Below are 25,893 nucleotides of genomic sequence, written 5' to 3'. Positions count from 1 at the left end.
ACACACAAATTTGGCTCTCTCAAGCTTGACTCATCCCTCCAACACTTCGACCAACAACATGCCTCCTGCGAAACGCAGAAAACTTTCAGACGACGAGGAATCTGCCACTGACCACAGTTCGGCCGACGAAGCCTCCTTGTCAGGTGCTTCAGTTGCGAGTTCTGCGGAAGAGCATTCTGGGGACGAGAATAGCGATGACAGTGGGATGGATACAGCGGAGGAGATTGAAGATCTCAAAAGACAAAAATCCAAGAAAACGATGAAACGAAAAATTCGCGCTACCGCCCCGTCGACGTTCGGGACGACGCTGCAGAATCTACTCCAGACAGAAGCACCTTCATCACTTCCTCTATCGCTAAAACCTTCAATAGCAAGGAAACAGCAAGACTCAAAACTCGAATTGAAAGCGAAAAGGGCCCTCCAAATAGAGAGGAAGGAAAAGGAAGACAACCGGAGGATAAAGGATGTCATTGGCGGGTGGGGCGGAGAGAGCGAGCGTGCGCTCCGCAAAGTGGCCCAGCGTGGAGGTATGCCACCGTCCATGTCATGTCTCGCCAAGCATTAATTGTACTGTTTCAGTCGTGAAATTGTTCAATGCGATTCAACAATCGCAGGCTACTGTTGCAGCAGTAGCAGAGGAGGCCAAGGCTTCAAAGGGTACCGGCAAACCAAGGCTGCCTGCACCCCAGTTTGAGGAGAAAGGGAAGAAGAAGGGCAAGAAGAAGGACAATGTGATTGGGAGAGGGAAGGAGAGTGAGTAACCACAATACCCCGTCCAAACAGATTCTAATAACAACCTACAGCAACTGTAGATAAGGACGAGTTCTTCAATATGATTAAATCAGGTGGTATAGTCTCCAAGGCGTAAATGTATGGACGTGCACCCGCCCGTTTTGTCATCCTGGTGCTCGATAACTACCTCCTGTGCATTACACACAGCCTTTACCTCCTTCTAACGATGTATTTGGTATGCCTGTTTAATGACGCAATCTCGAGCAGCAATGGCATGCCTTCAGATGTCTTAGCGAACCTACCACTGCCGGTTTACATCTAGAGCGGCTGCAACCAAGTACCTCTTCTCTCACACCTCTGACATGGTCTCTATCCTCCAAGTTGTTCGTTTTGTGCTCGGGTTCACTTCTGCACAGTGGTCCCCAGGTCTACAGTCACAGCATGACGCTTCCAAGTCCATCGCCATAATAGGAGCAGGTAGTGCAGGACTTGCGTCCCTAAAGACCCTTCTGGATTTGCCTCCTGAAATACGCGAATCATGGGATATAGTTCTCTACGAGCAGCGAGAAGACGTTGCAGGCGTTTGGTACGTCCTCGTTCAGCCGCTTTGTGATTTAGCTGAAGCGCCCCTCAGGCTCCCCGACCCGCACCCCGTGCAACCCCCCAAGATACCGTTTAGTCCATTATATCCACTGTTGCACACAAATACACCCGTCCCCTCTATGACGTACCCGAGCTTCCCATTCCCTCCCGGGACGCCTCTTTACCCAAGTCATGAACATATCCGAGCGTATCACTCCCGTTATGCTTCTCACCACAATCTTCTACCGCATATCAAGTTCCATCATACTGTGATTCGTGCAGAATGGGTCGGGGATGGTCAAGACGGACTCTGGAACATTACAGTGTCCGACCGCGCAAACAGAACGCATATTTCGACAGCCAACCACCTCATTGTCGCCTCTGGAAACCACCATATTCCTCGAACGCTCAGCTGGCCAGGACAGAAAGAGTGGCTAAAAGGCATTTCTGCACGCGGGGATCGCAGAGAAATCACGCATTCTGTCTACTACCGAAGTCCTGTAAAGTATACGGGTCGGGTTCTGCTCATCATTGGCAGTGCTGCAAGCGCCCAAGACGCCGCTGTCCAAACCGTTAACTACACGCAGAGGGTGAGTATTGCAGCACCTGGGGTCTTCTTCTCTAACGCCTTTAATCAGACTTATCTATCTGCCCGGCACGAAGTGATCCTTCCTCCTGGAAGTGATGAGGTCGTCGTCGTCCCGGATGTATCGCATTTTACACCTAATAGTGTCGTGTTCGTGGATGGGACTGAGCTCTCCGACATCGATTCCGTTTTGCTCGCTACCGGCTATGTCCAAAGGAAACCGTTCCTGGAAGCCGGTGGGGTCATCACTGTGGACCCCCAGACCACTTCGAACTCCAGTTCGTCCGGAACCTTGACCACGAATCTACGATACATCTTCCCCCTTCATCGGCACATCCTCTCACTCAGCCCCGAGCATCCGACCAATGCCCTTGCATTCATTGGATTGCCTACTAGGATCGCCAATTGCCCGTCCGACATCGCTCAAAGCTTATTCGTAGCCCACGCGATCGTCAACCCATCGATTCTTCCCGACAGGAAGGAACTCCTCAAAGATTTGACACAACGTGAAGAACAGCAGCGACGCCATGGTTATGACCCCTACACATTTGGTCACGCAATGCTCGACGAGAGTCCAAGTGATTATCAAGATTCCCTGGTGAAATTCTTGAAGGAAAAGGTGCGTTTTCAGGTGCTCATCTCGTGTCCCTGGACCTTCACGACCTTCACGCGTTTCTTCACGCGTATACACGCTTTCTGTCCCTTGACAAGTACTTATACATGAAATCTCGGCCCTTCAAGCCGCAACGGTTTTCACCTCGTCTTCCATTTGGAAGTCCACGTTGTATACGGTCCCTTCTTGGACAGGATTCCTCTCCGTTAAATTTTCTTGTGCCCATTAACATACACTTTTCAGGGAGCCATGCCCGATGACGGGAAACCCTATGTGGAGCGATGGAGAAGGGATATCTTTAGTTACGCGTACCTCAAGCGCGGATGGAAGAGGATCGAAACATTGGGAGAAGTGGGAAAATGGCTGGAAGGGGTTGAAACCGAGGAGAATTGGTCTGAACTTATGTCGCGTGTTAACTCTTGGCAACAACAATACGAGGAGGAAAGGGGGATCCCTTTTGTGCATGATTTGGTGATTGGGGGCTAGGAACATAGGGTCACCTAAACATGTGTCCGTGGCGGGGCGTGCTTATCGGAGTATCCAGGAGGCGTCAGCCCTTTCGATTTGTTCGCTTCGCTTTCCACCTAAATAGTTAGTATAGCTCCTTTTTCGTATAATCCTACCACCTATAAGGCCACTCCCCTGCAAAGTGCATTCCCGAATCTAGAGCGGTTTAGTCCGAGTCGCATGCGCCCACGTCGTCGAGTAAGCGTGGGAATAACAAATCGACCTGCCCTAAAGCGACATTTTTCCGCGCTATATAAAGTTGGTTTCACCTCAATTCCGTTCCCTATGGTTAGTACATCCTTTCTTCTGCTGTGAAGCAATGGTCGCTCATCCCAACGCTGACCTAGCCCCCGAAACCTGTTATCAAAAAGGAAGATTGGGATAGGCGCCTTCATGAAGTCGACATATCGAAAGAGTGAGTATACCCCACTTCTCACTTGTCTTTGACACGATGAAAAAACAAATGGGAATCTCTCTGAGCTTCGGCACTGTAGAGCCAAAAAATTGCATGTATTATCTGATAATTTTCTCTTTTTTGCTTTGGGAGAAAAATTTCCGGTGCTAACCAGATGTCTTGTTTACCCTAGGGAGCTCAACCAACTCATTATGGATTACCTTGTGATCGAGGGGTACAAGGCTGCTGCAGAGGAGTTCAGTCAGGAAGCCAATCTTGCACCAACCATCGACTTCGAGAGCATCGAGAGTCGAATGGTCATTCGCGAAGCCCTACAACGAGGGGATGTCGAGGACGCTATAACCCGAGTTAACGACCTTAACCCCGAGGTAAGCTGCCTGCCCTTTTCTCCGTCGCCTTTTTGTTGGCGAAAGGATTATACCTTTCATGCACCATTCTCAGGCCGCAAGGTCGGTGATGATACTTAACACCAAAACTTCAGTCTTCAATATGATCTTCAACACTGTTATCTTTTTCTATCGACGAATAGTCCGCTGATGCCCCACTTTCTGTTTAGATCCTGGACACCAATCCTGCGCTATACTTTCGATTGCAGCAGCAGAAGCTTATCGAATACATACGCGCCGGAAGGATTGATGAAGCGTTGCATTTTGCGCAAGAAGAGCTTGCACCACGAGGTGAAGAGTCCCCAGAGTTTCTGTCCGAACTAGAGCGCACGATGTCGCTTCTGGCCTTTGAGACTGCGCCGAATGCGCCGCCCGCGATTGCCGAGCTGCTATCACCTGCACAAAGAATGAAGACTGCCGGAGAGGTGAACGCGGCGATTCTGGAGAGCCTGAGCCAAGGGAAAGAAGTGAAATTGGTGGGACTGCTTAAGCTGCTCTGCTGGGGCGAGACTTTGTTGGAGGAGAAGGCAGAGTTTCCCAAGGTAGAGATGCAAGTTCAACCTCGACTTTAAATCATAATACCCAACTGTATGTAAAATATGTACATTGTATAATTGTGTTGTCGTCGGCAGACAAATGGACCCGTTTAACGTTAGCAGACAGCAACGTGTGGGTTGTTTTTCCATTGGAGTGTTCCTGACTTTGAGTGAGGGTTAAGTAAGCAGGACACCCCTTCACCTTTCTTCTCAGTTGCTTGTTTTCTTCTGGCGTCAACGACGACGGCAACTCCAATCAACCCGTCCTCGTTGTCGACACCCGTCCAGCTCATTGTCCAACGTCCTGTGGCACGACACGAATCCGCTTTCCTCTCTTTCTTCTTGACCATCACCACCACTGGACACAACGTCCACCGCAACGGCCTCACATTCCCCACGGCGGTCTTGACAGCTCCTTGTCCCTATGTCGGAGGACGTCAGAAATGGCAAGATACACGGCCGCAAGTACTTCGTCGCAAACCGGGGCTCCGACTCTGAAAACGACAGCGACGACGACAATGACAAGCCTCCGATCTTCAACTCTTACCACTATTCGGCTCCTTATCACTCAAAGCCTCCTCCAACCGACCCCTACGACCACCATCCACCAGCTTTGAGAACAGATCTGGGTTCCAGCTACGTGCAGGATCATAACCACAGGCCATCCCTGTCGTCCCCGTCCAGCCTGAGTTCACATGCGGCCGATGAGTCCACCCCACCGCCCCCAACCCCAGGCGTTTCCCTGCCACTTGCTTCACCGCCGACCATTCCAGCCAAACCCGTCCACCCACTTCACGAAGCCCTTCCCATCAACGATCGACACTATCCCGATGTTCACCAGACCTCTGCTCGCGGCGGGACCGTTACAAACATGTTGACAAACCTCCGCAACTGGCGGCACGGGAGCACTCCCCGAACGCCCGTCGAAGCCAGTGCTGCCCGTAGACCGAGAACGGTGAGCTTTTAACCATTCCTTACGTTTTTGACATTGCTCATGTGCCACGATAGTCGCCCTCCGTTTCGACCCCGGATTCCGCAGTGTCCTCGAATTCGAACCTTCCAAATCCTGACAAGATCCTAATCTGTGTGACCACCGAAGCCGATCCAGAAAGGTTGAATATTGTCGATGTCAGTGGGGCAAAGGATGCCACCTCTATCAGAGAATCCATCCTTTCAAAGGTACCGTATTCTTTCTCAGCAGTGTCTTCCTCAATCCTTACGCGGCACCAGACAAACCTTCTCGATGGCCTCAACCGCTATTCCATCTATTTGACGGAGATAGGGGCTTCCGTGATTGGGGATCCTCTAAATGACGAGCGGTTGTTGGATTTGGTTCAACGACAAGGTGATTCGAGAGGCACCCTCAAATTCTTTGTTTCGCGGTCAACGAAGGAGCAAATACCTCCACCACCTCAACAAATGCCCCCACCCTTCCCCTTCCCATACGTGGAACAGCCCACTCACCCTGCAATTCTCCCCCTTCGCCCCCGACGCCGCCCAAGGTCTCGACAAGGGAGCGTGTCGTCGGTTTCAAGCGAGCAACCGGCTGAGCTGGGGTACGATGCGGACCTCGACAATCCCGACGACTCTCGTAAAAGCTCAAGGCAGCAAAACCATTCAAGTCGTTCCCATCTCACGGGCCCCGGCATCTCCCCACCTTCCCCGGGGCCACTCCGGCGACCTCCAAATGGACCTTTGCCAATAGCACCTTTGGGGCCACCTTCAGCATCCCACAGTAATTATCCTCACCCTCCTTCGCCCATATCCCAAGGCCATGTGTCCAAACCTCCGACACCGCCTACATTCTTCCATGACCGCCCTCATCTTCCTTCAGCTTCTCGATCGACTTACATCGATAAATACGGTCAGGTATTGCCCGCTCCCCCTCCTCCGCCTCCGTTGAGCTCCCCACGGCGAGGGGACTTCTTGGATGAACCCAATTCATCACTGTCACCCCTGGCACATATACGTTCTGGCTCAGACGCTGGGGCCGAGCGCGAACAGCTGCTCATTGCCTCAGAACAAGCTGAGGCCGCCAGTCAGCAGCGCCGAAGGAGAGATGCTTCCTTAACCCGTCTCAGAGCGGAGCCATCCAGGGACAATCTCAGTTTGCTGTCTCGAAATCGCAAGCCTACGCCGACGGATCCTAATGACTGGACTTTTATCAACCCACCAGACACAAACATTCCCGTCACAGAGCCACTTCGTTCTGGTGAACCCATTTGGCCGACCAAAACGTTGGCTTCATCTCGTGGTCACCGCTCCCAAATGTTTGCCAGAGTACCTAAGCAGCCACCTCAGTCTCTCCCCTCATCCAGCACAGAATCCAGGTCATCGTCATCTCGGTCTGCAAGCAAACCGATATACTTGCCGAAAGCTGTCCACTCTAAACCTCCTGATTCTTACCCTAAGGGAACTTCGTCTACAGTGCCGTTGAAATCCCTTGGGAAAGGGAAAAGTATGGACAACCTGCGGCAGTTTTCTTACAACAGTAGCAAGGCCCCGACCATCAAGCCTCCACACCCTCAATTGCCCTCTCGCCCTCCTGTAGTCCGTGAGCCCGTTTACTTGGCAGCGGGTTCTTTTGGGGTACCAAAGTCGTACGAACCCCCTCGTGCCATCCGGCCTTTGCCAGTGCAAGGCTCACATTATCCACAATCTCCGGATGCCAACAGTCGATCTGGGTTCCCGTCTTACGGCAAACCCTCGCCTTATATGCCCACCCCTTTGTCGACCAACCTCACGTCACCTAACCGTGATATGTATGGCCGTGATCATCCTCCTCGCCCGCTCTCGGCATCTGACAATCATACTACATCACCCACATATTCTCAGCGAAGCAACCAATCTCCGTCATACGGGGGTACGATGTCTCCAAGCCGCTCTTATGGAATCGGTGGACCTCGAACCCTGCTGCACCATAGCGGACATTCTGACAGGTCTTCAGACGTTCCAAGCGGACCTGAAACTTCCAATTCCACCCCTCCACGGACGCCTATCAGTCCAGTCAGCTGCAAGTCCAGTCCTGCTGGAAAGATGCCTCTCGTCATTGAACCTTCATCGCCCGCGTCGGACAGCGGTAACGCTACGTACATCTCGAATGTTAGCAGTGTCGATTCGGAGAAGACAATCCGAGAGGACGACAAGACGCAGTTGGCAGCGTTGTTGAATAACATGAACGCGCTTATGTCTAGTGATCGCCTACCGGTGTCAGCGAGCGAGACTTCGATGGCTGTTAACGATTTGTCGTCCTCAGACGAATCGGATTATGAAGGTAGCGGTGGTACCTGGATCAAACCCTACCAGGACCGTCCTCCATCAGCCCGTCCAGAACTTACCAAGCTGCGAACCGACCTCCCATCGACACCAGACCCGGCAGACAAAGTTCGAGAGGAACGGCCAAATCCTTCCGCATCACAATCGCAAGGCTACCAGAACGGCGGACCCTCGTCCCAATACCAGCTCCCTCCACCACAGAGGTTCCCTCCGGGCAATCAGCAACATAGGGACCATCGCGTTAGTGGGTTTGCTGACGGCGATGACGACTGGGCCCCTCGACCTCCGCCCGAAGATGTTTACGACCGTCTAGAAGAGTTCTTCCCCGAACATGATCTCGACAAGCTAGTCATCGAAGCAAATTCTGGTGGCAATTCGCCCACGAATCCAGAGCCGACGACTGCGATCCCTACTCCAGTGTCTGCCAATGCTACCGTAATAATGCCACAGCATCCTCATAGGCGACACAAGAAGAGTATTCGCATTGTTGCTCAAGAGCAGAAGAGGAAGATGAATGACCAAACGTCCCGGGTGGATCCAGCGCCGTATGGTCAGAACGCGATGCTGAGGAAGAGGAATACGAAGATGTGGGGTAGCAAGTTGGAAGAAGTGACCACGATGCAAGTGAGGACATCGTCTACGATTCCCGAATCACCGTCCAGTGCAGGCTCGCCTCGTAAGTCTCATGCAGAATTTACCCCAAATGGGCCTAACCGTTCCCTTTTTAGCCACATTCAAGTGGGTACGAGGAGAGTTGATTGGCAAAGGCACCTACGGTCGGGTGTATCTTGCCCTCAACGCGACCACGGGAGAGATGATCGCAGTCAAGCAAGTGGAGCTTCCACAAACGCCGAGTGATCGAAATGATTCGCGTCAGAATACAGTTGTGCAGGCGTTGAAGTTGGAAAGTGAGACGCTGAAAGATTTAGACCATCCCCATATTGTCCAGTATTTGGGCTTCGAGGAGACACCGGCGAACTTGAGCATGTAAGATATTTCCTTGGAACACCTCTTTCGTCACGTCGCTCATCGCCTTTTCCTTTCAAGCTTTCTGGAATATGTGCCTGGTGGCTCTATTGGAAGTTGCCTTCATAAACATGGCAAATTCTCAGAGAACGTTACGAAGTCTTTCACTGGTCAAATTCTGAGCGGGCTCGAGTATTTGCATTCTAAAGGGATTCTTCACCGAGTACGTTTTCGATCCGTATTCTCGATCATTGGCGTTTGACACTCCCCCTAGGATCTCAAGGCAGACAACATACTTGTGGAAATGACAGGAATATGCAAAATATCTGATTTCGGTATCTCGAAACGAACGGACGATCTGCATGGAGGTGCCTTTACTGCTATGCAGGGAACCGTATTTTGGATGGCTCCAGAGGTAATTAATACGCAGAAGAAGGGCTACAATTTCAAGATCGATATCTGGAGTGTCGGTTGTGTAGTGCTGGAAATGTGGGGTGGGCGAAGACCTTGGACTGGACAGGAGATGGTAACGGTCATGTTCAAGGTATGCGATCGAGGTGACCGAATTGAATCGATTCTGACGTTGCTGTACAGCTGTACGAGGCCAAGCTACCGCCTCCCGTTCCTGACGATGTTGTGTTGTCTGAGTTGGGAGATGATTTCAGGCGGAAGTGTTTCGCTATGTAAGGGCTCTCTTTTCTCCCTGTTTAGCTTCATGACTGATGGCGCTTGCAGCAATCCCGATGAACGACCACCCGCGGCAGAGCTTCGCCTTCACCCATACCTCGAGCTTCCACCGGGCTGGACTTTTACTTCGTTTACCTCCGATTAGTTTTCGCACCCTTTTTCGCTCACTGCAATCTTCACTTACATGTATCATTTTTCTCCCACAATATCTTTTCCCATTTTGCCATTGTTTTCAAAAGTTTTCCTCGCTCCTGACACTCGCAACAGCCCTTATAACCACTCTGCTTTCCAGTTTTCTTCCATTTACAATTCGTCCCTTCCCAGTTGGCATTACTATCGGATCTCTACCTACCAGTCTCGCAATGCTGTCGTACTAATCGCAAAGCCAAAATTGCATTTGAGTTTGTTTTGATGGAAGGAGTGAACCATGGTACCGTAGCAGAGAGGACCTATGACGTCACACTAATTTGACTCTTCCTCTCCCCACATTCAAACCTCGACGGAGCGATGGGCGCTTCCAGTTCAAGCAAGGAAACGAACGATGAAGCTCGGACTGCAGCGGCAATGTCCATTAAAAGATTGTGGAGAAGTCGGAACAACGAGGCCAAGGAGAAATATCTAAATCCCGGAGCGAGGTGGGATGACGCAGTGACAAATGCCAAGTTCAAGGTCTGTGCCCAATTGTCGTTTGGGAGCGTTAGTGCCAATTTATACGCTCGATAGATTGAAAGGGAGGATGCGTTGGACGGACGAAACTCACCGCGCCGTCGGTGGAAGAGGGCCACGTTTTTGATTGGAAGGATGCAAGACCATGACTCTGTCCTCGGAGACGAAGGCGTTCACGTTGACTCGAAGAACCTAGAAAGCAAGGAACTGGAAAAGCAACATTGGCTAGAGTTGGTTGATGGGTAAGTTCTACCATTGCGGGTGTATAGAGCAAACTTCATGCTTCCTGTGGCTTTAGGAAACACAGATATGGATCGAATCGTAGGTCTTGAACCACTACATTCCTTCCCGTGAAACCATCTCTTGTTTACCTATAAACTTCTGTCTTTCTCGGCTAGTGAAGGTGTGCGTTCCCGGAGTCTATTGATTGACGATACTGACTTCAGATATTCAGTATTATCACCAGAAATGGTTGGAGGACGACACAACGGACAACTTCTTCCATTGGTCAGGCCCGCAAAAAACCATGTGGTGGAAGGCTCTTCAACTAATTCAAGTAACCTTGCAGGCTAGACCGTGGTGGAGGTAAAGAGCTCTCTCTGGATGAATGTCCAAGAGAACGACTTGAAGAAGAGGTGACGACCCGTCCAAGTTGTGTGTATGGTGAGCTAACTGTTTTGCAAAAAATATATAGCGAATACAGTGGGTCTTCCGGTCCCAGTCGTGAGGGCATACTCATTCTTTGATGCCAGATATCTATCTGCGGAACAGCGTACGGTGATGTTTATTTTCATCCTGGAATATAAACCTTACTGGAAATGAAATCTGTCTAGGCTTGAACTATCTCGTCAACATCGACAAAGAGGGACGGCTCCGCTGGGCGAAGAACAACCAATTGGTCGACACCACGGCTGGACACTGGAAGGATGCCGGTGATGGCTCTGGAATTATACCAGAACATCATGATGTCCCAACCGGCGTTGAGCCAGCGTCCGGAAGCCTCGCTCTCGCGAACGAAAACGACACGGACCAACGAAACCGGGACGCCGCTGATACGCATTACACCAGCGGTAAAACAAAGGCTAAACACTCCTGGTCATGGTGTCTATGGAGTCGATTCACACTGAAGGGGACTGTCGAACGGTTGCTGAGGAAGACTGTGGAGAGGAATACTTGGATGTATGTTTCGGTAAGTCGGATCAGTGGCCTCCTATTATCCGGTTGTTCACCTTTAACGGGTGCAAATCCCAGGATCGAAACTGTGAGTCGACTAGAAATAATGTAAAACTATGGCCGCGTTAACGTCTGTTGCAGTTAATATATTCGTCGGAATTAAAGGTACTGTGCTCGTCCATGGTGCACTGGAAAGGCCAAGAGGCTGATAATTTCATCCAACAGAGACGGGGAACTTCCAACATTCTTCGTTTCTGGCGGGAGGTTTGGCTACATCCGCAGGGCTCATTAAAGTGAAGGATGGCCAAATATACAACCTATCACCTCTTTCCGGACATTACAGGTGCGTTTTGCCTTTAGACTGTCCTTGTGCTCGTTGAACACGGAAATCACAGAACATCGGTGGACGTAAGTAACGACGACCGCGCGATCGCCTAGTGAAGCCCGTTAACTTCAGGCTTCGTAGCATTTCCGTCAGTTCATTCATGTTCTCAAGGAACGCGGGGTGGATATGAGCAGAGTACACATTGGCAAAGAAGAAGCTATTCTTCGAGGGTAAGTAGGAATGACATGCCCACTAGATAAAGCTAAGGCGTGCCATTCAGAGTCGAACACTTGGCCAGGGCCAAGAAGAAGCAAGCCCAGGTAACAAAGGCTGGGAAAGAGACGGCAAAAGACGTAGTCGAAGCGTTGAACCCCGCCGAATGGAAGCGGCAGGTACTCGAGGGTAGGAGCAAGGAGCGAAGCCAAGAACAGGGGACACATTGATGCATGGGTTTTGAAGATCTGCTGGGTTGTGTACATGATGCGAGTATATGATGTATTTCGAGAGGGAATATCACTGAACGGATAGGCAATCCTAAAATATTGTACAGTGGCCGAGGGGCAAAAACAACAGCATGATTATAAAGAACTGTCCGGTATATCGAAGAACGAGGATAGAAGTTGCGTAAGAGTAACGGGGACGGGTCGCAGGGATCTATGTTCAGACGTAAAAGGAGTCGCAACATCGGTCCGACTAAACTCGAAGCATCGCAAGAAATCCGACAGCGAAGCCAGAGATGCCTATAATCATACCACCTAGCGTGGTAGGATTCATCTGTAGTTCAAACTGTCGGCCAGCGAAACCAGAGTCCGAGTCCCCATCCTGCGCGTTACTTCCTCCGGAAGTCCCTGGAGGAGGATTGGTCTTGTTATTATTGGTTTCGATGTACGCATCGCCCATTGACCTGCCCAGGCATTGGACGACAGGCTGGATGCTGAAAGGGGGGTTGTGCGCGAGGGCATCAGGAAGGATGTAACCAGTGGCGACCTCGACTGATTCCTGGAAGAGGTCATGCTCGAGGACGATGAATCCGTGATCCAATCCTTGCGCACTGGAGAGGATGTTTTGCCAGTTCTGTAGCACCTTTGAGACGGGGGTCACGCCGTTGTGGATGTTGAAATCTAGAAGCAATTTCAAGAGATCAGAAACCATCGAAAGACGACGAGACGACAGACTGGACGTACCATCGGTGTCGAAAGTAGAGACTGGACTAGTGCGCGTCCAAATGACAGGAGTTAAGCCCATGGCGATAGAGATTGCTCGAACTCGATCGCTAGGAGACAAGGTGCCAGTGAGCATCGACTCTTCATCGGGATTCACAAACGTACTCGATGTCACCGAAGGGAGGTCTCATCATATTGGGTGTGACTCCCAGGGCATCCTTGATGATTTTCTTCGTCCAACCCAACTCGGCGATGATCTGGTCATTGGTCTGCGTGGTGAGTGGGGTGTGGCTCCAAGTGTGCACGGCAATTTGGTGTTCACCCAGATATTGAGTCTGGAGGATACGAGGGAACTGGATGGCACGCGAGCCCACGACGAAGAAAGTCGATTTGAGTTTCTTTTCGTCGAGGTACTGCAAGAGATTAGAGGTGTAGAAACCAGGGCCGTCGTCGTAGGTCAGCCCCCATTGCATAGGTTTAGGGCACTGGGTGATGTCTGCGTCACGGGTGCACCCAGTACAGGTCCACCAGCATCGGTTGGGATCAGTCGCAATCGCTTGATTAAAGGCGCAGCCACCTGTGGGGATGTCCAGTATGATCACCAATTCCAGTCACCCGAACGGACTAACCTGGTATCGTAGGTGCAAAGTCGGGTATAGTGATCCCAGAATTGGCTACGTCCTGTTTCCATTGCTGGACTTCAGGTGAATCCGTCGGTGGGGGAGCATCCATCACTGGATAATTGATGGGAAGAAGTAAAGACGCTGTAAAGGAGTGTTTAAGAATCTGAAGACAGTTAAGGTTGGGTTTGGGGTCACATACCGTCTGGCAAGTCTGGGGCACCGGGGATGAAGGAGGGTTTAGCTCCTGCGGTTGCCGTCGAGGCGAGGGGGCGAGTTGGAAAGCTGGATTGAGCCGCTGTAATCATTGAAAGCGGCACGGCGGTTGGGTTGGTAGCTTGTAAGGAGAAACTATAGGTCGTCGGGGCCACGCCTGGGGCCGACACTGAACCCACCGGCGTGGTCGCTGGGGGTGCAATCACCAGACCGCTATTCACTGGGGTCGGTGCAGCGACAGGGTTTGAAGCCGGCAATGAAGTCGACACCGCTGCATCGTCTGCCACCCCAGCGGGATCCTGGCGAGCCTCAAGCGCATGGTTTTGACGCGCTTGCCAATTAGCGCCGCTTTCGCGTGCTGTGGCGACAAGGATTGCGGGGGAAAGGGAAAGCAAGCTTGAGAGTATAACAGCCCGCATCGACGGCGAAAAGGAGAGAGTACGAACCCAACCTCTCGCCCGCTTCGTGATTTGAGGTAAAATAACCACGTCTCTTAATCATCAGCCTGGGCTGGGGCGACCTAATAATAGAAGACTGCCTTGTGGCGGCTTCGTAAATACTGTCTGCCGCATTGCAATGACTGGACGGCTGCGATCGCGTGGTCGGGTGATTTGAAAATACATGTATGTCATTAGATTTCATCGCGGAGACGGGAAATAGTTCAAAGAAAGCCAGATACACCTTTATACAACAACGTGAGTGATATAGTAAAGCAAACAAATAACAGTTAGTGAAGGAAAGCGGACAGGAGGGTCAGTCTAGCTTTAGACCTTTTGTTTCTTGGGACGAGGCTTCTCGAGATCGATCTCTTCAGCGTCATCATCATCGTCCTCTTCTTCCTCTTCAGAATCAATTTCGGAGTCAGAGTCAACGTTGCCCAAGAAGTAGCTGATGGCGTCAGGGAAGACTTCGTTGCCAATAGCAGGGCCAATCTACGAGAATAAACTAGTCAGTCATTTGTCACTAGTACAGATGCTTGAAGGTCCACGTACATCGAAGGGGTCGTCATCGTGCTCGAAGAAGTTGAAGAAGCTGCCTGCCTCAGCGGGAAGCTCGTCGTCCTCATCTCCAGATTCACGAGGGTAAGACTTGGTCAAGGCTTTGTCCTCGCTCTTCCAGTCAATTTTGGTGCCCTGCCCAAACGTTTAGTTTCCCCACTCTATCACGGCAGCCCTATGCCAAGCTACTCACAGTAATTTTGACATGCTCTCCCCAAGCAAAATCCAACATCGCGTCAGTGATACCATTTTCATCAGGCTTGTCGTCGGCGGCAGAAGCGGGGGGAGCGTATTTATACTCCTTCTTCAACACGGTGTTGGAGAAGAATTGGTTCTCCTTGAAGTGCTGTAGTACAGATAGCCGCGGATCAGCATGAATGTTCACCACACCGCCCGGATTGGGGGTGGGAGATGAAATAAGCTACTCACGAATTCCAAGGTGAAGCAACGGTGGTCCTGAGGGTCTCTCGTCACCCAGAGATCCTCAAGGTAGCTGAGGGCGGTCTGGTCAGCGTTGTGTTGGGCATGGAAGGCGACCATGCCATGGTTCAACAACGCAACAGGCCAGAAGTTGGGGATCGTCTTCACAATTGCCCGGCGCTTCTCGTACACTGGGTACATTTTAGACTGGGTTTCGCGCTCTAGATGTCAGGGGTTTAGTATGATAGCAGACAGACAAACCCTAGAGAAGAGCAATACCAATGAACAAGTCCATCTTCGCCTGTTCGCGCTGGATCCCCTCAAGCTTTTTGGCATCCTCTTCGCTGAGTTCAACATTCAAGGGGTTCTTCTCCTCCTCAGCGCCAGGAGACGCGCGTTTCGTGCCCTTGGTCATGTCGATAGTGGTAGTTGTGCAAGGAAGAGGAAAAGAAAGAAGTGGTTAACCCGAAAATTTGTGTGGGTAATACACAAGGTTGCAACTCCGCGAATTTGTCAGTGCTAAAAGCGCCATCACAGCACCTATTCAACAAAGCAACCGACGAACGTAGCATGTGAGAACTAAATCCGAGAATGTGGTGCATAAAATAATCAACCAATTATACGCAGAGTATGTAGTCGAGGGATCCCTGTATGTCTAATAAATAGTGATATAGTGAGAAGGAAAATTCCAATGACTCTAATCCACCCGTTTCTTCAAACCTCCAAGCTCGACTTCGTCGGTGAGAACCTTGCCATTAGATCCCCAGAGAGCTTTCTTGCCCGTCTGAGAATGGGAACCAGCCCATCCCATACCGTTGCGCGCAGAACGGAATCCCGGTCCATTGTAATAGATGATATCCGTCAAGGGGTTCAACCTCGGCCATGCGACGTAATCGATACCGTGAATGAGGATAAAGGTCATAGCGGCGGTGAAGACGGTAAACCAGAGCAGGAAGTAATAGAAGAGGGAATAGTCTAAGGATTCAAGTGAGCATGATGATTGGAAGGAATATTGACGGAATGCGTACCAGACGATCGAGGCAGAGTCATGCCAGCGCAGATCATGAATAGCGAGAAATAGGCAGCAGCAGGCATCTATCCAATATGGTTAGTCTGGGGGACGAAAGAGTGTATGGCTTCACCCACCGATCGAATAATCAGAGGCCTACGGTCCGCCACCAAGAACAGAGACGCTGAAGGACTCTTCCCGGGTACCCAGGTGCCAGTGACCAAGTCAAAGGCATCCTGTTTGGTACCGTCGAAGAAGTTGTTCTTGAGGTATCGCGTCACAGACTTGACGCCATCCTCAAGCATACCCTTGCGAGTCCGCTTGTTTGTTCTCGTGAAGTCAGATTTCAAAGCTCCTGAACCACCGTAAGCGGCCGAGATAGCATCCGCATGGTCAGCCCACACTGAAAGAAAAAAATTAGCAAAGTCAACGGAACGACATCGAAGGGAGCTTACTCTCTCTGAAGTCCTTGCTGACGGCTTCATAGTCGTCAATGCCAGCACCGGGAGCGAGGATGCCTAGTTCCACCAACTGCCTGTTCAACATGTATTTGGCAATGGTCGCCTGTACAACATTCGTGCGATCCAAGTTGTCCATGCAGTTCGTTCGGATGACGCCAGTCTGGTCGTTCACCTGAACATCATCGTTGACTTGGCAGGCAAAGTAACTAGGCCCTGGTTAGTAAGGGTGAAACGGATGGTATCTTAGCCTACCTTTGCTTCTCGAGGTCGTCTTTGATTTTGTCAATCAAGACGCTGATTCGATCCCAACGCATCTTCCTGCATTCGGCGTGGAAGTCAAAGTATTGGTATTGGATGTCAGGTCGGTCAAGCTGGAAAACAAAGTCAGAATTGTCGCTGACAAGGCCAAATGATTCAAATACCTCAGCCATGTAACGCTCGTAGGCATCTTTGACTGGCTTTTCGTGTCCCTTTTGATTGATCAAGTTGACCAATTTGACAGGGCCGTACGTATTGACTTGGGTGTCCAAATGCTTGCGGAGAGCGTCTCTCTAGGTAACACCGTAAGGTATGGCAAAGGGGGGCTAATAAACGGACTAACCGTTTGAGGGACTTCCATGATTTGGAGGTCTGGCTTATATTTCAAAGTGTTGATTTCCGACCAGAACAAGGGGACGCTTCCACGGATCTGGACGAAGCTGAACTTGGAAGAGTATCTTGACTCTGGGTTGGCTGAAGCTGCGGAGGCCGCGGAAGCTTCAACTAGTAGGATTTGTTCCGTTTCATTGTAGTTGGCGACGTTGCCGTCATTGTCGATTCCGCGACGGAAATAACGAGTGCCTGCACGGTAACGCGAGCGTCGACTGATGAGGCAGAGCTGCATATGCCTCCCATGCAGGAACATGGGTCGCAAATCAAAGGCTAATTAGAAGGTTTAGCATCGGAACGTCCACGGGTCGCGACTCAAACTCACTTCCGTACAGGACCGGTAGGATGTACGAAGCCCACTATGTCAAAGCGTCAGCGACACGTTGCTAGTTGGAAGACCAGGTTCACGCACTGCTGACGGGTCGGACGATGCAGTGGCCGAATCAATAAAACGAGTTTGCAAAAAACGATTCCAGAAGAAACGGTCATCTGCCTGCACCAAAATCAGATTGTTAACGGGGGGCAAAAGCAAGGCTGTCCGCTTACAAGCTCCCACAAGGCCTTGCCCTCCGACTCCGCAGCCCGGTGATATTGGACTTGAAGTCGAGTGGTCAGATCCCAATCGTAGGAGAAGAGGAAGTTGCCGCTGTGCAGGTGCGAGTTGAGGAGGGAGAGGAAATTGGTTTCGACGACGTGAGGCGGCTGGTCAACAGAGATGCCGGGGCGTAAAGGAAGGACTTCAAAGTTGGTTGCGCGGTAGATATCATGTCCCATTAGTCTTGATAATAGGTCCCTTCCAGTAATGACGATAATGTAGTCGGCTATCGAAATTCAGTCAGCTGCTAGGGTGTAGCCAGAATTGAGCCTCACATAGCGAGAGGGAGATGAGGCCCATAATTCCATAGACTGTTTTGCCAGAGCGGCGAGCTGAGGCTGGGAGGGGTGTCTGGGGCTCTTCATTGCGTCGATTAAGAACATAGCCATTTGGTAATTGAAAAGCGCTCACCATTGAGCACAATATCCCCAGACGAACGGTGGACTGTCAGATTCCTGGCATCTGTGCCCTCTGGGACAAATATGTACGTGTCATTATCCGAGTAGCTGTAGGAGACATGTTCAGTATAGAATTAGATTTTGAGAGAATTAAAGCATACAGAGTGAGACGGTGGTACAAAGGAATCATGATTGCAGGAGGTGAAACGAGGGGAAGGTGTATGGAGGCAGGTGGCAAGGCGGCGGTGTGCGAAAGACGCGTTGATCTGAGTCTGAACTCGGTTCGAACGGGGCTGCAGCACTCGACCCTGGATCTGCCAAAGACGCGTAGTCGACACAATGAAGCTCACTCCAGAGCTTCTAGCGCAGGCGCAATCGTACATCAACGCTGTTAAGGAAAGAGAACTCGACCTTCGAGGTAAGTACAACCTCGCCTCCCTTCAATTCGCTCACAACATCCAACTGACAGGCTTTAAAATCCCTGCAATCGAAAACCTGGGTGTTACTAGGGTATGTTCTTCATTAATATCATCTCTCCACTGTCAAACCTATCTCTTTGGTCTAGGATCAACACGATGCTATAGATTTTACAGATAATGCTATCATTACATTGGGCAATCTGCCCCTCCTCAGGCGCTTACGAACCCTCCTGCTTGCGAACAACAGAATACAAACGATATCGCCTTCGATTCACCTTTCCGTCCCTAACCTGACTCTGCTAGTCCTCACCAACAACAACATTTCCGAACTGGGAGATCTCGAGCCCTTGAAGGAACTCAAACACCTGACCTTCCTCTCCCTGGTCGGCAATCCCGTCCAAGAGAAAAAATACTACCGCGAATGGCTTGCATACAGAATCCCTAGTCTCCGCGTTCTCGATTTCCAGAAGATTCGTGACAAGGTGCGCTCATTTGCGTCCTGTCCATCTATCGTTCCTGGGTAATAACACCCTACGTGCTGGTTTCACAGGAACGAAACGCAGCCAAGTCATTATTCCTGACTGCCGACAAGCTGCCTACTGCTCTTGCGACCACCATTTCAACAACCGTCACTACCACCACAGGCAAACTCAGCCTCACTATCGATGAGCCCAAGGCAGCCCCAGTCAAGGCCGGTCGATTGATGTCGAAGGCCGATCAAGAGAAGGTCAAGGCCGCTATCGCAAAGGCCACCTCGATAGAAGAAGTGCGACGCTTGGAGAGAAGCCTACGGGAAGGCTACCTCCCAGACTTGGATTCCGTAGGCGCTTGAAATTCTCTTCGTTTGTTAATCTTTCGATGTAATACTGTACAATCATATTCACGCTCAACGCCATCGACAATTGTACACCAGAGAGCGGCAGCTATCCAATCAAGGTACGATATATGGGATCTCAAGTACAACATACAAGGCGAAAGATATACCTTCTTGCTTAGATATTGCTCAGGGAGGTAGCATTTCCAAGCCAGAGACCGTGCAGGCCTAGTGCAATCACCGCCAGCAAGTTGAACAAGGAACTAACGCCGTGGAGTGCTCCAAACTGCTTGGTTAAAGCTTTCATCTGGGCAGATGCCTAGTGCGAGTATTAGGTGCAGAACACCGGACATTAAATGCATGCTATACAGACCTTGGGATCATTGTACTGAACTCCTTCCTCCTTCTCCAATTTGTGGCGCTTAAACATTACCCTTCCCAACGATGAGCGCAAGTTTGTCGCAGTATAAGCTCCAAGCACTCACTTGCTGGTCCAAGGGCCAACCACAAAGAGGTTGGACCCCTGCGCCAAGATAACTGTAGCGAGTGCATACGCCTGGGCAACATCGGCGAGTCTTGGTTGGTGGAGGTTCGCGAGCACGCTGGGGTGCTTGGAGATCCAAATGCTCAACAGGGCAGCGGAAAGAGCGATAGACTGGGTGAAATAAACTGGGAAAGTCTTGTGCTGGAGAGCGCCAAACTGTTGTCTCGCTATGGAGGTCTCAGCTGCCTGTTGTGCCTGCGCAACGTTCACTACTCACGGAGGGTCCTAAACGCAATCACGCCTGTGCAGACGAGGTTAAGCAATGGTACGTCAACGAATACTTGAACTAGCCTCCAAAGAAAGTCACCCAAACAGCTAGTATACGTTGAGCACATTGAACAATTCCAACTATCCTCGTTTACTCACACATTCCAAATAACCACCCAAAGCCTGCGAGGTATAGCCCGTTGAGGTTGACGAGCTCCTTTAACGAACTTAACGTGAGGAGCTCATTGTGGGGCATATCGTTTAACGGTAAGTAAATCGTTTTGGCGACTGTGAAGGGGGAACAAGGTGTAGGTTTAGGTTGAAGCTTCAGTTACGACATATCCCTCGCTACTCGGTGCTCTTACACGCTCCCTGTCCGACCGGCAATTGCCTTCAATGAAGAATTACAACGGCTGTCATTACTCTCTAGTGATCTGCCAACCGTTTTGAAAGGATTGTCTGTATGTATAGGGCTCTAGGTATTCGTGGGGACAGAATATTTAAACCGAGATGAGTGCAATATAATGTGATTAACCAATGACGAGCTTGTTGTCCGCCTCGTTGAGTTCGTACTGAGGGACTTCCAAGTTGGTGGGAGCGGGACCCTTGCGGATACGGCCAGCTGTAAGGGGAAACTGGATGAGCGACGGCGATGCGGAGAATGACTAGGACAACCAAAAACTCACAGATGTCATAATGGGAACCGTGGCAAGGGCAGAACCATCCTCCATAGTCACCAGCCTCGCCAATGGGGACACAACCAAGGTGGGTGCAGACACCAAGCATGACCAACCACTCAGGCTTCTTCACTCGGGCGTCGTCGGATTCGGGATCACGGAGAGACTTCCAGTCAATGGCACGGGCCTCCTCGATTTCACTCTGAGTTCGGTGTCGAATGAAGACGGGCTTGCCACGCCATTTAATGATGACGTTCTTGCCCTCGGGGATGGAAGCCAAGTCGACCTCCACCTTTGCAAGAGCGAGAACGTCGGCGGAGGCGGCCATCGTTTGGAGGAATTCCGAAACGGATGATTTTGCAGCAGACGCAGAGATGACACCCATGGAGCCAACCATGAAATACGACAGAGCACGGCTGTTCTCAGGGTTGGTTCGGTATGCAGACCAGTCGGGAGTCTCGTTGGCGTTCTTCACGACGGCGGAGGTGTGCATGAGTCGCTGTTGGAAGTTGACGGTGGGGAGGGCTATGGAAACCAGAGCACGGCCGTGTCACTACCCAGAGTCCGAAATAGACTGAAATGAACGTGTACCAGAGGCGACAGTCTTGGAGAGGAGTTGGGTGCCAACCTTGCTGGCGCCACCCACCCATCGAGGAGCGACGTCTGTGCGAGGAGCCTGGGGGTCATAGTGGTGGTTGTCGTGGGGAGCTCGCGCTGCGAGGTTGAGTAAGGGAACGTGGGGGACGCCGCTAGGCAAGGCACGGACGGCGGGCCCCAACGACACCGCCTTTTTCACGACTTGGAAGGACGCCATGGACGACGAGGAGAGCGTTTAGTGTACAGCCAATGCTGGCGCGCAAGTTTCAAGAGACCCAAAGTTTGTTGTCCCGATCCGTCCCGTTCCCATCAGGCCAAGCCGGCCGAACCTTAACCCCATGTACCCCGATCCCATCAAATCCAGGCTCTGCGCAGACAGCTTGTGCTCGGTTCAAGTACTACGTTCACGCTCAAATCACACAAAGTGTAGTTGTAACGATAGGGCGGTATAATTAGTAGAATAAATACAATATATGGTACACTACTTGTTATGGCGCTTGAGGCACTCGTTGACCCACCATTCATTAAACAGAGGTGCAACAGAGCGACCCTTCTGCGAGACGAATCGGCGCATATTGCTAGGGAAGTCGGTGATAATTCCGTCCACACCCATGTCGAGGAGAGCGTCTGCTACGCTCAGATCGTTGACCTGAAGGGGAATCATGTTGAGCCATGGCCTTTTGGAGTTCTCAATAATGCGCCACTTACAGTCCAGGGAACAACCGTCATGCCAAGTCGGTGAGCAGCATTCACCATCTCCTTCGTAGTATACATGTTGCCCAATGTACCAGCATTTGGGGACAGAACATCTGCCTTGATGTGTTTCGCAGCGTTAGCGACCTTGGTGCCCAGATTGTCTCCTGGGAAGTTGTCTAAGTTAAGTCCGGCAAGGAATGGATAGGCTCCGTTATAGGGAGTAGTAGTTTGACTGGTTTACGTGCTCAGTACAACTCCTTTATAAAGGTATTGGAGAGAAATTAGTACTCACGGATCGGCCAAAGCAGCAGTAGGCATCTTGGAGTTAAGAGCCTTCATAGCGACAAGTGTTCGCCAGTCGAAGCTTTGGTACTGGACACCACTTTCAGGGATCACCTCGAAAAATTATGTGCAAATTGGAACTTACGGTGATCTGTGCGAGAGGGTAGCCACTGCGCCAGAACTCGCGGTACTGAGCGTTCACGAATTCGTCGACACTCTTGGTGTTCGATTGGAAGACGGGATTGATCTTAGATTCAACATTAAATTTGAGACGGCGTTCAAAGTCGACACATCGGGCGAAGTCAAAGACTTCAGTCAATGTGGGGATTTTGGCGCCGGCATAGGTAAGCTGAAGGGCTGCCTTGCGATGAGTGCTGGGAGTGGTGGGCGACACGGAATCACATACGATAAGCAGACAACCGTTGGGAACCGCAATCGAGTGTCTTGATTTGCGCCAGAGTTAGGTTGACAAGGAGCTTGCCAACGTAAGGGAACATTGGGTCTCCCCTGAACTGGAAGTAGGCAACGGATTTTCAATAAGTACCAAGACAAAAGCAGAAGACGTGGGAACTAAAACCTACCGCCGGTGCCGTGTCCCTGCACTTCTCAGCGCTAATCTCTTCGTCATGCCAGACGACTGGTACACCGTCCTATTTGGGCATGTCAGTGCTGGAAAAGGAGGGTGGGAAATATCGGGCGCTTACCTTGGTGATGCCATTGTCCAGCTCGAGTGTAGTGGCGCCGTCCAGCAATGCCCTATAGAAGGTGTAAGGAACACGTTCAAACACGAAAGTCGCTTCGCAGATACCATGCAAAGGCTGGGATGGTACTCTCGACAGTCTCTCCTCGGCTTCCACGATGTCCCTAGATTTTTTCCAAACAAAAAAGCGATAAGCATGACGAGGTGGTAAAGACAGCTGTAAAACCTGTACCTGAATGTCGAAATAAGATGTCCGCTGACGACGAACAGGGATAACGTTGGCGTTCACAGCCGCAGCAGCGACGAGGGCGACCTTGACGAAAATTGAAAGCTGCATGGTGCGTAGAAAGGAAAAGACTAGGGAGCGCAAGGTCATCCCATGCAGCTACTTATACAGACCGAGGATCTGCAGCGTAGTTCAGGTGTTCACGAAGCGATGGAAACGTGCGAAGTCATCAAAAAATGAAACCGTATCATATGCTAAGGACCGACAAGCCATCCGTTGAACGTGTGTGGAAGAGGCCATTCAACGAGACAGAACTGTCACAGACAGCGCGAGGCCCGAGAAAAGAAGCTCGAAGCCTGTCAGACACTCCTTGAAGTATACAGAGGACATACAAACGTGCAAGTGCCAATAGTATTGGAAGGGTGTTAGACTACACGACACGGAAGAAACCCCTTGAAAATCAAATGATAACTGCGCTATTCCATCCGAGAACGGACGGCGCGCGTCTTAGCAGGGGTATCGCGCGACCATCGCTATGCCGAAGGATGTTGAACATCGTGGCCGCGGTATGGGCTTCTGTTGGTGCCTTCCTTTGGAATGATAAGTGGATAGAACAGCCTGGATGTCGGGCAAAATATGCAAATGTCCACCATAAACTTGCTTCCGTATCGACCGGAATGGGATCATGAGCGTGGCATGGGTGTTCCGCGACGCCGTTGGGCTATGGCCCTCTCATTTCGAATTCGGAGGATTGGTCGTAGAGTCGGGAGGAGATGATGGTGCTGAATCAGACGCTGTCTTGTCTCCTTTGAGGTTGGCCAGTCCCAGGTTCTTCCATTCGTCCTTCTCCATGAGTCCCCTGCAGAGCAACGTCATACGCACTGACATAATGGTAGAAAATTGGGCCTACTTTTGCATGCGACAGTCGAGATAATCTCTGGTCAGGGTGCGGCAAGGTGAAGAGTCGTTCCCATTTTCACGAAGACACTTCATGTAAAGAGTCATCTTGTCTTTACATTCACCTTTTTCACGGGTCAGCAAATAGAGCATCGAAAGGCATTTACACCCACCAAAGTGGTCGAGGGGAAATGATCCTCTATCTGGAGCGGTGACTTGAAAACCGACGTTGATTGAAGGGGGTCGACCAAATGACATGGCTGCGAATGAGGAACCAAACAAGCACACTGGAACTTGGAAGGGACGGTTGGTCTCGGCAATTAGAATGAGCGTGGGAATCCCATCAAAATACGCAATAGTATGCGATCAAAAAGCAATCGAGTCCGCCAACTTCTTATCGACACGATACAGGTATGAGGTCTACTATAGATAGAATGGTAATACAAGCGATAGAAAAATATGCGTGATAGAATACAATGCGACAGAGAAAGCAAAAGCACCCAAAAAGCAAGCAATAGCCCAAAGCAGTTCCCGAAAGCAATGCAGAAAATGTCCGAATCAACGTTTGGAAGACCCTGCCTTTCCTTTTCCCTTCGAGGTCCTTTCGTTATCGTCATCAGACGACCCAGAATCTTCGTCTCCGTCATCACCATGGTAATACGACCCTTCGCCATTGGTTACACTAGATGCACCCTCGGGCCCAAGCTGGCCATTGGCGGCCAAAGCTGCCGCTTGATTAAGCGCCATCCTTTGAGCAGCGAAACGCGTTCCCTTTAACATGACAATCTCCTTGAGCCAGCCGTTTTCCCGCCTAAGGTCAGCAACCTCTCGCTCCAGCTCTTCTGCGCGACCCGTTAAGTCTGACACTGATCGCTCGAGGTTGATAGTCTTCTGTTTTTTCTTGATACGAAACCGTGCTAGACAAAGAGCCAATCAGTCCTGATCTCATTACAGTACTGGGGACTATATTTACCTGAGGCTGCTGTATTTCGACGGCGCTTCTCCTCCGCGATAGCAGCCCTTTCAGCTTCTGTGAGGTCTTCTGTGTTCGTTCCCGACCGTGAACGTCCTCCGCCGGAAGATCGCACGGAGCTACCAGAAACCGAGGCGGGAGGGGAGGGCGAATCGTGAGGCATCGAAAGCGGAGGGTGGTATTGGGATGGAATGAACGTAGAGGCCGAAGATGCCATCGCACCCGCCTCCATTGAGTGACTGTATTGGTTCAAGTCGTGCTGCTGCTGCGGAGCCAGCTGAGGCCAGGGGTAATCAAGTGAGGATAAGGGTGGAAGTGATGTCGGCTGAGACATGCTATCATGGTGATAGAAGCTGCCATAAAAACCGGGGGATGGCCCTAGATTAGGATAACCCGTGGAGGGAACGCCGTGGGCATAGCCGTGGCTCACATCTAATCCTGTCCCAGCGGCGGCGGCGAATTGAGCAAGCAAAGCCGCATCCTGTACGTCTAACTGTGTTGAGTTCGGAACAGGATTGTAATGTTTAGTAAAGACAGAGACACTTACTGACCCTATTGGCGCCGCCAGATTGAGCAGCTCCCGGGCTGGCCTCGGAGCGTGACCTTTGGAGGTTCCGTTGAGCAGAGCGCGAAGGGTCGTGATCCATGTCGAAAGTAAAGACCAGGTTTCTCCAGCGTTGGAGTTCGTTTGATGAGGCAGACGTTTGCTTGTCCAGTGGGTTTATATCCCTTGCAAGCGCGTTTTTGAGGAAAAGCATAACCACCGAAGAGACCGTTGACCAGACGCCATACAGCCATTTCACCGTGCAAGGTGGATGTGCACTAGGTAAGAGCATTAATTCGCCATCGAGACACAAGATTGCGCCAATCGCGGCGTGTAATA

General features: G+C 51.0%; 14 protein-coding genes across 14 annotated transcripts; 6 read left to right on the top strand and 8 right to left on the bottom strand.

Annotated features, from left to right (window-relative positions):
• Positions 1–58: 58 nt before the first annotated feature.
• CC1G_10515 (hypothetical protein) lies at positions 59–868 on the top strand (the record flags this gene model as incomplete). Its single annotated transcript, XM_001828591.1, has 3 exons — positions 59–527; positions 580–753; positions 804–868. The coding sequence occupies 3 exons, from the start codon at positions 59–61 to the stop codon at positions 866–868; spliced, it is 708 nt and encodes a 235-aa protein (XP_001828643.1).
• A 226-nt stretch (positions 869–1,094) lies between these two features.
• CC1G_13633 (dimethylaniline monooxygenase) lies at positions 1,095–2,999 on the top strand (the record flags this gene model as incomplete). The annotated part of the gene is made up of 4 exons (XM_002912055.1): positions 1,095–1,318; positions 1,367–1,904; positions 1,953–2,519; positions 2,757–2,999. 4 exons carry the CDS (start codon positions 1,095–1,097, stop codon positions 2,997–2,999), a joined length of 1,572 nt encoding a protein of 523 aa, XP_002912101.1.
• Positions 3,000–3,626: 627 nt separating this feature from the next.
• Positions 3,627–4,393, top strand: CC1G_10514 (pg4; the record flags this gene model as incomplete). Its single annotated transcript, XM_001828590.1, has 2 exons — positions 3,627–3,803; positions 3,992–4,393. The coding sequence occupies 2 exons, from the start codon at positions 3,627–3,629 to the stop codon at positions 4,391–4,393; spliced, it is 579 nt and encodes a 192-aa protein (XP_001828642.1).
• A 388-nt stretch (positions 4,394–4,781) lies between these two features.
• CC1G_10513 (STE/STE11 protein kinase) lies at positions 4,782–9,431 on the top strand (the record flags this gene model as incomplete). The annotated part of the gene is made up of 7 exons (XM_001828589.2): positions 4,782–5,312; positions 5,366–8,309; positions 8,362–8,620; positions 8,681–8,822; positions 8,874–9,143; positions 9,194–9,282; positions 9,311–9,431. 7 exons carry the CDS (start codon positions 4,782–4,784, stop codon positions 9,429–9,431), a joined length of 4,356 nt encoding a protein of 1,451 aa, XP_001828641.2.
• A 419-nt stretch (positions 9,432–9,850) lies between these two features.
• Positions 9,851–11,893, top strand: CC1G_10512 (hypothetical protein; the record flags this gene model as incomplete). Its single annotated transcript, XM_001828588.2, has 10 exons — positions 9,851–9,955; positions 10,010–10,194; positions 10,705–10,724; positions 10,786–11,141; positions 11,204–11,213; positions 11,267–11,290; positions 11,351–11,468; positions 11,521–11,533; positions 11,592–11,680; positions 11,731–11,893. 10 exons carry the CDS (start codon positions 9,851–9,853, stop codon positions 11,891–11,893), a joined length of 1,083 nt encoding a protein of 360 aa, XP_001828640.2.
• A 250-nt stretch (positions 11,894–12,143) lies between these two features.
• CC1G_10511 (chitin deacetylase) lies at positions 12,144–13,868 on the bottom strand (the record flags this gene model as incomplete). The annotated part of the gene is made up of 5 exons (XM_001828587.2): positions 12,144–12,571; positions 12,635–12,723; positions 12,779–13,190; positions 13,243–13,377; positions 13,436–13,868. The coding sequence occupies 5 exons, from the start codon at positions 13,866–13,868 to the stop codon at positions 12,144–12,146; spliced, it is 1,497 nt and encodes a 498-aa protein (XP_001828639.2).
• Positions 13,869–14,057: 189 nt separating this feature from the next.
• CC1G_10510 (hypothetical protein) lies at positions 14,058–15,292 on the bottom strand. Its single transcript, XM_001828586.2, has 5 exons — positions 15,147–15,292; positions 14,877–15,088; positions 14,641–14,793; positions 14,442–14,582; positions 14,058–14,381 (listed from the first exon to the last, which is right to left on the bottom strand). Exons 1-5 carry the CDS (start codon positions 15,280–15,282, stop codon positions 14,214–14,216), a joined length of 810 nt encoding a protein of 269 aa, XP_001828638.1. The 5' UTR covers positions 15,283–15,292; the 3' UTR covers positions 14,058–14,213.
• Positions 15,293–15,564: 272 nt separating this feature from the next.
• CC1G_10509 (inositol/phosphatidylinositol phosphatase) lies at positions 15,565–18,168 on the bottom strand (the record flags this gene model as incomplete). Its single annotated transcript, XM_001828585.1, has 13 exons — positions 15,565–15,842; positions 15,896–15,962; positions 16,014–16,279; positions 16,332–16,543; positions 16,590–16,708; positions 16,760–16,888; positions 16,939–17,258; positions 17,311–17,344; positions 17,398–17,478; positions 17,532–17,806; positions 17,856–17,939; positions 17,992–18,086; positions 18,140–18,168. The coding sequence occupies 13 exons, from the start codon at positions 18,166–18,168 to the stop codon at positions 15,565–15,567; spliced, it is 1,989 nt and encodes a 662-aa protein (XP_001828637.1).
• A 130-nt stretch (positions 18,169–18,298) lies between these two features.
• On the top strand, positions 18,299–19,284 carry CC1G_10508 (small nuclear ribonucleoprotein polypeptide A). Its single transcript, XM_001828584.2, has 4 exons — positions 18,299–18,396; positions 18,448–18,488; positions 18,544–18,879; positions 18,948–19,284. The coding sequence occupies exons 1-4, from the start codon at positions 18,318–18,320 to the stop codon at positions 19,227–19,229; spliced, it is 738 nt and encodes a 245-aa protein (XP_001828636.1). The 5' UTR covers positions 18,299–18,317; the 3' UTR covers positions 19,230–19,284.
• Positions 19,223–20,272, bottom strand: CC1G_10507 (hypothetical protein). Its single transcript, XM_001828583.2, has 6 exons — positions 20,122–20,272; positions 20,047–20,070; positions 19,973–19,996; positions 19,697–19,922; positions 19,585–19,645; positions 19,223–19,530 (listed from the first exon to the last, which is right to left on the bottom strand). The coding sequence occupies exons 1-6, from the start codon at positions 20,216–20,218 to the stop codon at positions 19,390–19,392; spliced, it is 573 nt and encodes a 190-aa protein (XP_001828635.2). The 5' UTR covers positions 20,219–20,272; the 3' UTR covers positions 19,223–19,389.
• A 100-nt stretch (positions 20,273–20,372) lies between these two features.
• On the bottom strand, positions 20,373–21,491 carry CC1G_10506 (ubiquinol-cytochrome c reductase iron-sulfur subunit). The gene is made up of 3 exons (XM_001828582.2): positions 21,231–21,491; positions 20,649–21,164; positions 20,373–20,584 (listed from the first exon to the last, which is right to left on the bottom strand). Exons 1-3 carry the CDS (start codon positions 21,451–21,453, stop codon positions 20,493–20,495), a joined length of 831 nt encoding a protein of 276 aa, XP_001828634.2. The 5' UTR covers positions 21,454–21,491; the 3' UTR covers positions 20,373–20,492.
• A 226-nt stretch (positions 21,492–21,717) lies between these two features.
• On the bottom strand, positions 21,718–23,251 carry CC1G_13213 (glycerophosphoryl diester phosphodiesterase; the record flags this gene model as incomplete). Its single annotated transcript, XM_001828581.2, has 7 exons — positions 21,718–21,885; positions 21,945–22,164; positions 22,225–22,304; positions 22,360–22,563; positions 22,796–22,864; positions 22,919–23,131; positions 23,183–23,251. 7 exons carry the CDS (start codon positions 23,249–23,251, stop codon positions 21,718–21,720), a joined length of 1,023 nt encoding a protein of 340 aa, XP_001828633.2.
• Positions 23,252–23,872: 621 nt separating this feature from the next.
• On the bottom strand, positions 23,873–24,295 carry CC1G_13212 (COX19; the record flags this gene model as incomplete). Its single annotated transcript, XM_001828580.1, has 3 exons — positions 23,873–23,999; positions 24,051–24,150; positions 24,205–24,295. 3 exons carry the CDS (start codon positions 24,293–24,295, stop codon positions 23,873–23,875), a joined length of 318 nt encoding a protein of 105 aa, XP_001828632.1.
• Positions 24,296–24,595: 300 nt separating this feature from the next.
• Positions 24,596–25,657, bottom strand: CC1G_13211 (hypothetical protein; the record flags this gene model as incomplete). The annotated part of the gene is made up of 3 exons (XM_001828579.2): positions 24,596–24,954; positions 25,011–25,499; positions 25,558–25,657. 3 exons carry the CDS (start codon positions 25,655–25,657, stop codon positions 24,596–24,598), a joined length of 948 nt encoding a protein of 315 aa, XP_001828631.2.
• Between the last annotated feature and the right edge of the window lie 236 nt (positions 25,658–25,893).

Source organism: Coprinopsis cinerea (genome assembly GCF_000182895.1).
Source record: "Coprinopsis cinerea okayama7#130 chromosome 1 map unlocalized cont3.1, whole genome shotgun sequence".
NCBI lineage: Eukaryota > Fungi > Basidiomycota > Agaricomycetes > Agaricales > Psathyrellaceae > Coprinopsis > Coprinopsis cinerea.
This window is presented reverse-complemented; position numbering and strand designations above follow the sequence as displayed.

What these genes read in the sequence shown, in the direction of transcription:
- CC1G_10510 (XM_001828586.2), bottom strand. Translation starts at nt 15,282, where the DNA reads ATGACCAAGGGCACGAAACGCGCGTCTCCTGGCGCTGAGGAGGAGAAG. An exon ending in GTTGCTTCACCTTGGAATTC is followed by an intron (nt 14,794 to 14,876) that starts GTGAGTAGCTTA and finishes TCTGTACTACAG; the next exon opens with CACTTCAAGGAGAACCAATT. An exon ending in GAGAGCATGTCAAAATTACT is followed by an intron (nt 14,583 to 14,640) that starts GTGAGTAGCTTG and finishes ACGTTTGGGCAG; the next exon opens with GGCACCAAAATTGACTGGAA.
- CC1G_10508 (XM_001828584.2), top strand. Translation starts at nt 18,318, where the DNA reads ATGAAGCTCACTCCAGAGCTTCTAGCGCAGGCGCAATCGTACATCAAC. An exon ending in AAGAGAACTCGACCTTCGAG is followed by an intron (nt 18,397 to 18,447) that starts GTAAGTACAACC and finishes TCCAACTGACAG; the next exon opens with GCTTTAAAATCCCTGCAATC. An exon ending in AAAACCTGGGTGTTACTAGG is followed by an intron (nt 18,489 to 18,543) that starts GTATGTTCTTCA and finishes TCTTTGGTCTAG; the next exon opens with GATCAACACGATGCTATAGA.
- CC1G_10507 (XM_001828583.2), bottom strand. Translation starts at nt 20,218, where the DNA reads ATGCCCCACAATGAGCTCCTCACGTTAAGTTCGTTAAAGGAGCTCGTC. An exon ending in TTGGGTGACTTTCTTTGGAG is followed by an intron (nt 19,997 to 20,046) that starts GCTAGTTCAAGT and finishes TCGTCTGCACAG; the next exon opens with GCGTGATTGCGTTTAGGACC. An exon ending in GATTGCGTTTAGGACCCTCC is followed by an intron (nt 19,923 to 19,972) that starts GTGAGTAGTGAA and finishes AGACCTCCATAG; the next exon opens with CGAGACAACAGTTTGGCGCT.
- CC1G_10506 (XM_001828582.2), bottom strand. Translation starts at nt 21,453, where the DNA reads ATGGCGTCCTTCCAAGTCGTGAAAAAGGCGGTGTCGTTGGGGCCCGCC. An exon ending in CTCCAAGACTGTCGCCTCTG is followed by an intron (nt 21,165 to 21,230) that starts GTACACGTTCAT and finishes TGGTTTCCATAG; the next exon opens with CCCTCCCCACCGTCAACTTC. An exon ending in CGGTTCCCATTATGACATCT is followed by an intron (nt 20,585 to 20,648) that starts GTGAGTTTTTGG and finishes TTCCCCTTACAG; the next exon opens with CTGGCCGTATCCGCAAGGGT.